This window comes from Glycine max, chromosome 20 (genome assembly GCF_000004515.6).
Source record: "Glycine max cultivar Williams 82 chromosome 20, Glycine_max_v4.0, whole genome shotgun sequence".
Classification (NCBI taxonomy): Eukaryota; Viridiplantae; Streptophyta; class Magnoliopsida; order Fabales; family Fabaceae; genus Glycine; species Glycine max.
The window spans coordinates 33481439-33490999 of NC_038256.2; the positions used below are offsets into that span (position 1 = coordinate 33481439).

The following is a 9561-nucleotide window of genomic DNA, read 5'->3' on the forward strand; positions in this document are numbered from 1 at the left end:
TGTTGAACAAAGCACTTCTGAGGATCGCTGTGCTGTACCATCTCCACTCCCACCCAATTTTAGCACTTGTTCCAAATATTTGTCGAGAACTTGCATAGGAATAACAAATGATTGGCATTCTCCTTGCATGCATTGCAGAACGGGCATCTCAAATCCTCCTCATTCGATAGTATGTTGTTGTTTTTTTTTGTAACCAATCAAGCAATTGATGCCAAACAAAAGCCTTCACCTGTGGGGTTGTAAGATCATACTGATCACCAGATGTCTAGGGTGGGCAAGAACCAAACCCTGGAAATTCGTAACTGAATATACCCCAGCCAGAAATCCTTGCTGTCGTGATCTTGCTTCGACTAAAATCTGTAATTATAATGGGAAAGTAATTCATCTCCTTGCTGCCACTAAAATTTGCATTTACTTCTGCCTCCTTGCAACTGTAATTTCTGTTTAGCCCTTCCAACTGGCTTGGCATCTGCCCTCTTCTATTTCAGCAACGTGGTGGAAATGATGAGAGAAAAATATTATTATTTTATTAACTAAATCTAAGAACCAAATATATGCTAAGATTATATATCAAATCAAAGTATAAGGCACATGTTATTTATCTTGAATTGAAGCTTAATTAAGTATTATGATTTTAAAGGTCTTATGTTTATTTGTTATTAGTACATTTTACATTTCTTCCACCCCCATCTCATTTGAGACTAGGTAGGATCTTTTAAATCAACAACCTTTTGGTATTTTCTTGAGCCCCCGCCTTCTCCTGATTTATTCTTGTATTAACTGCCAAAAGGATACTGAATGTTTGCCTTTTTAGTTTGTGAGTTTAAGTTAACTAATACTTTTAATGATCTGATTTTATTGGCAGCAAAGCAGGACTGCCGGTTGGTTACAAGGGTTGTCAATTTCATAGAGTGATTAAAGATTTTATGATTCAGGCTGGTGATTTTGTAAAGGTATTGTTTTGGTCTGGTTTATCTTTGTCTTTATCTATTTGTGTCAACATTCATGAAAATAAATCAAGCTGAGTACACTTTATGGTTCATATGCATGGCGTAATCTTATTGGAGACATATAACATGATGGTTAATTTAGTTATAAATTTTTTGGTCTTGTCGCAACTTTCCTTGTCTCATTTCTAACTTTCGATACCTTGCCCATTTTTTTGGGTTATTGCATTCATGCTAGGCTTTAAAACAATCTTTTGTTTCTTACCTTTTCGCACATTTTCATCCTAGTACCAAGATTTCTAATCTCAGTCCATAGTCTATTGATTCACCCAAGACTACTACTTTAGCAACCTTCCTAACCTTATTAGACATCTCATCCCAAATGAGGTTAACACTACCTTATGATTCCAAATACCTTCTTCCAATAATTTTTTCCTTAATGTCACCTTTGGGTTGCCACTAGTTGATTTTTGGATTTGTAACTTGTCAAGTTTTCTATTTACGGCTCTTGAAGCAAGCAGTAAGGACCAAGACCGTATTTTGTAAAGTAAGGCTCTTTTTTGGAATTACCTTGCGATCCTTGCAAGCTGTTTTATTTGGAATGCTTACAAAAAGGAAAAACATAGAACATGAAAAATATTTAATTGAGAGTGAGAATGACAAGTGGTGAGTTGCATCACGCTGAACTCTACAAGCAAAGTGGCACTAGCTAGCTGTCGCAATGCTTTTACCATGGTAAGTTCTAGTGAAATTTCCATAGAAATCAATAATATTTTAATATGAATTACTAATGTATACAACTAATTATCTTTGAAGGTTGTCAACCTGAGCCTATATGCAGTTGCATTGATAGTATTCAGTGTCATCAATGGAAAAACACATGATGATGTTGAAAATCAGGTATGTTAGATTGTAATTATTTGGATCCATCTTTAATCAGTTGTTGTCAAACATAATCACTTTTTACTCCTCCAAATGAGCAGTACTGCTGGATTGCATATCTGTCAATTTTTATTGGATGTTGCTTTGTGGGCGTATTTCATCTTGCAACCAAAGAGCCCAGGTGTGCTTCTTGGCTTACTGCCGTTATTATTCATGGATTAAAGCCTATTGCTATTCACATACAATAGTTGTATGTCTGGAAAAATGTTCTTGTATATACTATTTATAATATCAAGATGCTATATCCGGAAGTTGTAAATATGAGGAAAAGCAATGCTTGAATAACCCCTTTGAAGTCAGATTAAATGAAAATATTAAAAATATCGTGTTTACCTTGTAAAGAAATTCTTAAAGAAAATGTAGACTTGGTATGAGAGCAAGCTTATAATTGTATAACTTCAACTAAACAAAGAACACTATCATCATTGATGTTATTCAATTATATCCCTCTCGAAACTATTGTAAAATAGCTTGCTTGAGCAGTTTAGCTACTATTTTAGTATTTAGTGATTTTCTTTTGTTTTATTCATAGATTGAAGGTGGATGTACATGGAATGGTTCATGCAAGGATTTCATGGGATTACTGGTTCAAGAGAATTCTATATTATCATGTTGGTCCTGTTTATGTTCTTACAAGATTGGTTCTCAACGTTTCACAGGTTAGCACACAGTTTCTTTCTTGCTTATTTGTGTTCATTATCTTGTAAGAGGACTAGCTTGATATGTTTAGGCTATGCTATATGTTAGATATAGTGCATGAGGAAGACACTCATTTAGGAGCATAATTAAAAAGAAACTAAAACTTCATGCTTGCATTTGAATTTCCAATGAAGCATAACAATAATATTATGGTATATGAACATTTTGATACCAAAATGGCTTCTTTTTCAGGCATACCTTGCTTTCTTTGTCATCAATGACCTACAAATGGCCCAATCAGCCAAAGCTTTGGTAATCTACAAATTTTGTCCATTCTAAGTTCATTGTAGTTCATTTAGCTTCAAAAAATTTGAAGTTTGAATAATGGCATGGCTGATTACATTGCCTGATGATGTTTTACATAGGTTCCTGCTCTCATGCAACTGTAGCTTCGTTGTGTCTATAGCATTACAGGTTTCCTCATTAAATAAGTATCCTTAATGGATATTTATGTATATTACATTTCCTTAGCCAATCTCCAATTCTCCACTTGTTTCTACTCTTTTGGAAGAATGAACTAGTTATTATGTTTAGTGAAGCTTATTTGTTATTAAACATGTTTACAAGCAAAAAATTGACTCCTGGTTGTTTAGCTAATATAGCCTTTTAAGTTGTAAGGAAGTTTGAAGTTACTAACATTAATATTTTTCATTTTGTAGCTGCTGAGTAGTATGATTTTGACGATGAGAATGTAAGTTGACACATTATCTTTGCTAACTATGGACCATATATGTTTTTATTGCTCAATTTTGCATCAACCTCCCTGCCCTGCCTCTTGTGTTTTTATTGCTCAATTTTGATACCAAGGGGTTGTATATATGTGAGAATTCACATCTATTCAGCATTTTGGGAATAATTTCTGTTGTTGGACTCGTGGTATGTTACCAAGGCTTGGTTGGGATTTCTTCTTTGTGCAGTTTGGAATTTAAGATTTCTCATGCACTCATCTATTTGATCAACGATTTTTGTAAGCTATGGTGATTGGGTTCTCTCTTCATGATTTAAGAGAATTTTTTCATGTGTTTGCACTTTATGGCTAATTTTGGACGCAACTTTGGTTTGATGCTCTTTCTCTGGCCTTTGATGACTATCTGCTCATATATATTATCCCACCAAGTATAAAATGTATGTCTAGCTAATCTACAATCTTTTCAAGCTATTTCCAATATTAGTATTAGTATAGAAAGCAGTGTATAATTTTAAACCTCAAACAACTGATGACATGTTATTTTTAGTATTAGTATGGAATTTTGTATATATTATAGATAGGGATAAAGGTAATAAAATCGCTGAATGTACCTTATTTATCTCAATGACATTTAATTATAAGTTATGGAAATTTACTGCCCTACAAATCTTCATTTTAATGATATGTATTTGCATATTTGTTACTGGCTGAATTTCACAAAAAAAAACACACACACACACACACACACACACACACACATTCTACATCGGTTGTCAAATAACCGGTATAGATCACTAAACATACTAAGACGGTCAACCGATGTAGAATTAACCCATTATGGGCAGCATTCTACATCGGTCTAAAAACCAATGTATATATCTCAATATACTAAAACGAGCGTCCAAAAAACCAATGTAGAATAAAGCCATTATTGGCATCATTCTACATCGGTTGACAGAAAACCGATGCAAATTTCTTAGAATACTACCATGGTCAATCTTGTAACCCATTGTAGAATTGTCACCTTTCTACATCGGTCCAATAACCATCGTTGAAGGGTGTGGGTTTTCAACGACTGCCGCTACAACATCGGGTCATAACCGATGTAGAAAGGGCCAAATAATCGATGTAGAAAGTCTAATTTCTAGTAGTGAATGTAACTAGACCCCAATGACCACCACATCAATACACTCAATGCATAGATCAATATGGATAAGCAATACGGAAATTACATGTAATGTAATCTTAGTCATGCTTATTTCCAATTGGTCTAAACTTTATTCTTTATAAAGATCAATCCAAATAAAACATAAATATTGCAAACAAAACAAGCTTATAATGAAATGATAAACTTCAACTTTATTTCTGCAAAAAATTCAAACAACAAAATGTTTGTAAACCATAAGATATAGAACATAACCAAGACTCTCGCTAAACTAAGATACTATCAGGAATTACACTCATATGAGCAGTATGCTCATGAAAAAACTTTAAGTGTTAGACCCTTATTAAGTGGATCAACTAGCATGAAATGAGTCCCTATATGTTCTATATAAATTTGTCATTTTTGAATTCTTTATTTAACAACCAAATACTTTATATCAACAAACTTGTACTTGATTGAATCCTTAATAAGACCACTAAGATATTGTCTCAATAAACACCCGATGACTTCTTAATGTTGGCAACAATAGTCAAGTTAGTTACAATAATTTAGTAGTCATAAATTATAGTATAATATCTCATAGCAAAAAATATTAACTCCACCAATATGGTTAAATGTGGATCCTTATGTGGAGTGATTGCTATTAAGATATTCTGTAAAAATCGAAGTTAGAATACCTAATGATCTCTAAACTTCTAGACTTTCGATAAGAAAACATGCAGTTTCTTGTTCTCTTCAATTAGCACATTATGCGCTTTATTACTTTCTAGTGTTGCATACCAATATTACTCATATATCACCTTAGGAATCTCACTAAAAATTATTTTAGGACAATAATTAAAACAAAAAAAATAAACTTAAGCATACATGATAAATTATAATATAACTGTTTTACAACAATAAATTGTATGATGATAGTAAGATGTCATCAACATATAATACCAAAATAATAAATTTACTCCCACTAAACTTTTAGCATACACAATCATCACCAAATTTACCTCAACACCATAAGAGATAATCTTGATGAACTTTGTAATACTATAGACGCGAGATTTGTTTAAAAGCATAAATGGATTTCTTTAGTTTACATACCATAGACTTTGGATCATCTTAAACAAGGATTTTTGGTTGCACCATATAAATTGTTTCATCAATGTTTCCATTTAGAAACATAAGGTTTACATCCATGTATGCAAAACAATCATCAAAATGATCTATAGTGTCATTATAGTCCTAAGAGAGTCTTTCTAAGAAATAAAAAAGAAAGTCTCTTTGTGATCATTGAATGTCTTTCTTCTTGTAAAACTTTTTGTGACAAAACAAACTTTATATATTTCAATATTACCCATTGAATTTGCTTCGACTATAGATATTTATCTCCAACTTATGGGTTTCACACTTTGAGAAAATTTGACGATATCCCTAATTTCATGTTCAACCATCGATTTTATTACATCATTTATGACATCAATCCACTTGAAAGTTAGAGCACAACATGACTTGACTAAAAATGATTAGACCTTCTCAGTCAACCTAATGTCATATTCATGTTCTTAAATAAATATAACATAATCATATCAAATTACATTTTTTCTTTTTGTAGAAAATCTTATTAATTACACTTCTTAAGACTATTGAGTTTGAACTTTAGGTGATGTTTGAGAGGAAATCTTAGTGTTGTCTTGTCTTTTAATAATGTTAGGAGTAACATTATTATTTAATTACCATATCCGTTTCTTGAACAATGATAAGTACAAAAGCTTATCTAGTATCAATAACAGGTTATTCTTTAAAGACAACACTCATTATGTTTACTTTCCCTCCAAACTTAATTTCCTCAAGGAGTCTTGCACATCTCAAACATGGTCTTAAAGTGAGATTGTAAAACTTATACATGCGAGAACTTTAAAAAAAATTGTAACTAATTATCTTTAAGTCTAACTTACCTTTATGCAACCTATAAGGCATTGCTTCAGCTGAACATCCCCAAATATGCATATGCCTAATGTTGGGATTTTCCTAGCTCACACCTATAACGGTTATTAGTGACTAATTTAATTGTTACCATAAAAAGATATAAATTGCATTCTTTAATTGATGTAATTTTAATCAAATCAATTTTCACAATATGAATTACTTTGACAATATATTGTGTCAATCAATTTAATTATAAAAAATTACTAGACATGCAAATAAATGTGAAGGATTTGTTATTGCTAGATTTACACCCAATCATGATAGTAGAAAAATATAAAACATTAATTACGACAAGTAAATATTATATCTTTAAAATATATTTAACGCTATCATTGATTTATATTTAAAATAAAACAAGTAAATATCACATTCGTAGATAACGCTATCACAAATTTATTCTAGCATCACTAATCATGTGTATCAATTAACCAATAATGCCAAAAAAAATTTGAAAATCAGATGCAATAATCCATAACTAAAGAAGTGTACAACATCTTTATGTATACTTTCTTGTTATAGTAATTCCCAGACTTTACAATAATAAAAAAACAATTCAGGTAATTGCAATGCAGCCAACAATTCACATAATTGTGATACAACCGTATGTCGAAAAGGAAAAAGATAAAAGTGTAAAAGTACAATTGTGTTTGTATCCACCGTAATGAGTTTTCTTTCGAAAATCTTAAAGAAAAAATTGTTTTCATAGGGCTTCCTCCAATATATAACAATATATAATCACATTCGACATAAACAGAAGCAGTGTATAAAGCCCAACACGATGCCAGAAAAAAAACACTCAAATTCAAACCAAATATCCAATATGACAATATTTGAATTTACCGACAATTAATATGTGTTGTTCCAAAAAAATAGGGTTCATATAAACAAAGCAATTAAGGTATAATAAGAATCAAATAACTTTAAATCCCAATAATCTAATAGTAATGGTGGCTCTAATACCACTTGTTGAAATTTTAGAAGATTTTTATAAAATACCAATATAATCACCAAGAACACATTATGCTTAGATTATCAAGAAGAATTTTAGGAATACTTGGATCCATAATGATTGATCAAATAAATGCAGCGAAATCTAAATTCGTTGGTGATTTATTATCTATGTACTCTTCTTATGATTTGTTACGGAAGGTTGTAGAGACAACGGATAACCGACTAATAGCGTAACTGATGGCTTCATGGTTCTTTCTCAACCGGAATCTCTTTATACCTCAATAGGACCTTTGTAACTCTTCAGATGGAGAGAAGAGAAATTGTATGTGTGATGACTCGATATATCGGGGACCATAGCGTTCGCACAACGTGTTAACCAAATAGGATTCTCATTATTCCCTAATGAGCCAGACATCTACTCATTTAAATTCATATCATTTGATTTAATCGTCTAACGAGCTCACTTAATTTGATCACATAAAATAAAACTCACTAATAATAAATAATTAATATAATTATCTTATAATATTAATCCACATTAATTATTAGAATAAAACATTTCAACAATTAATTCTAACTAGTTTTATCTTGTTTTAGTATCCAAGAGGTCCAAATTTCTGAAAATCGTGGGTTTGTGAAGTAGTCTTTTTCCCTCCTTTCAAATTTGCCTTTAATTTATTTCCAAGCTTGAATCACCCGAAAGACAAATTATCTGGTAGATAATATAAGGAAGGAATAAAGATTGGCCGAATAGAAAAGAGAAACATGCATGTAGAATGTATAATATTGTGCCTTGAGGAAAACTGAATCCTCCACCGGTGGAAACATGTAGGATTCCACAAGGCTGGCAATCAGTTAATTCTTTCCCAAATTAAGATCAGTCTTTTTCCGATACAAGGAACTGAAATCTTCCTTTAATTTATCGCACATACCATAAACAAGTAAACTTAGTCAATATATTATTAGGGCCTCACCCTCAAATATCATAGATTCAACAGGTGAAGTCAAACTATAAAGTCATGCACTTGTTGAATGTTCGTATACCGTAATGTTTCTGAGAAATCTTAATTGCAGTCATGGCGAAATAAACCCCAGGCGGTGGTGTAATCTCACACATATATACTTCGTCCGTTTTATTATTTACTTTTTAATCACACACACATAACAAGGGGGTGTAACTGAAGTCGTGGAAGGACTTAATAATACTACACAACATGTGTAATGGTAATCAGAAAAATACTGTAAGGCCTTGTGTACTTAGAGCAAAAGGATATATATAAACCAGAGTGAAAGCATACATTCCATTTAGAAGGAAGAATACAATACAATATTGCACCTAAAGAGCAGGCAAATATATACTTGGGTGATCAATATGAACAACTAATTAAAAAGCTAGTAGTTGAATACAATTCATATATATATATATATATATATATATATATCATCATCATTATTAATTAACATAATTTCTACCAGTACAAGGTAGAAGCAATATTAATTTGGAAATGAAAATCTAGAGAAATAAACAAATATACATATGGTTTCATATTATGCATTTTCAGCAGCAGCGGGCTCAAGTTGATAGAGTGCAGATTCTGAAACACGTTTCTTGTACTTTGCAATGAAAGCTTCAGCTTTCATGTCAATATTGGGCTCAGCAACACCCCAGTTACCTTTGTCGTAATCACTAGGATAGACTCTGCGCCACGAATCAGGGGCATCAGAGTACCCTCCTCTGGGCTTCCTTGATGAGAAGATATTGAAAATAGAGAAGAAACCCGAAGAAGATTTCCTTTGCCTATTACCAGCTGCCATGGTTTTGGTGCTTTTTTTGGCTAACAATGACTGAATCAGTCACTGTGAAGACAAAGAACTTGGAGTGGATTGTGTTGGTTTTCAATTCAAAGGTAATATGACTCATTTATAGTCTAGGGAGGCTTCAAATGCATGCTGGTGAATAGTGAGAGAATATGAAAAAAAAGAGGTAAGACCGACATAAATGGTTCAAATGGTGCTGACTTGGCAAGTTAATAAACGAGAGTTTGTTTTGTAACATCTATGTCAAGGCACATTTGCTGTGCTCCGCTAGTTTCTTACTTGACTTAAACAAGCTTTAGGGTTGTCTAAAAAATAAAAATCCCAAACTAATCTAAATCAAATGATGTTGAGTCAATAAGTTTTAAAAATTT

The 9561-nt window shown here is 32.0% G+C and overlaps 2 protein-coding genes across 2 annotated transcripts; one reads left to right on the forward strand and one right to left on the reverse strand.

The window, feature by feature from the left end:
* Positions 1–368: 368 nt before the first annotated feature.
* Positions 369–2977, forward strand: LOC100777589 (major facilitator superfamily domain-containing protein 12). Its single transcript, XM_014772521.1, has 7 exons — positions 369–376; positions 866–953; positions 1764–1847; positions 1931–2010; positions 2422–2548; positions 2781–2840; positions 2954–2977. Exons 1-7 carry the CDS (start codon positions 369–371, stop codon positions 2975–2977), a joined length of 471 nt encoding a protein of 156 aa, XP_014628007.1.
* A 5682-nt stretch (positions 2978–8659) lies between these two features.
* On the reverse strand, positions 8660–9316 carry LOC102668097 (uncharacterized). The gene has a single exon (XM_006606797.4). The coding sequence runs from the start codon at positions 9185–9187 to the stop codon at positions 8921–8923; it is 267 nt and encodes an 88-aa protein (XP_006606860.1). The 5' UTR covers positions 9188–9316; the 3' UTR covers positions 8660–8920.
* Positions 9317–9561: the final 245 nt, after the last annotated feature.

Excerpts from the sequence above, each read along its gene's own strand:
- LOC102668097 (XM_006606797.4), bottom strand. The coding sequence starts at position 9,187 with ATGGCAGCTGGTAATAGGCAAAGGAAATCTTCTTCGGGTTTCTTCTCT.
- LOC100777589 (XM_014772521.1), top strand. Across the intron at positions 954-1,763 it reads AGGCTGGTGATTTTGTAAAG|GTTGTCAACCTGAGCCTATA; the intron begins GTATTGTTTTGG and ends TTATCTTTGAAG. Across the intron at positions 2,549-2,780 it reads TGGTTCTCAACGTTTCACAG|GCATACCTTGCTTTCTTTGT; the intron begins GTTAGCACACAG and ends CTTCTTTTTCAG.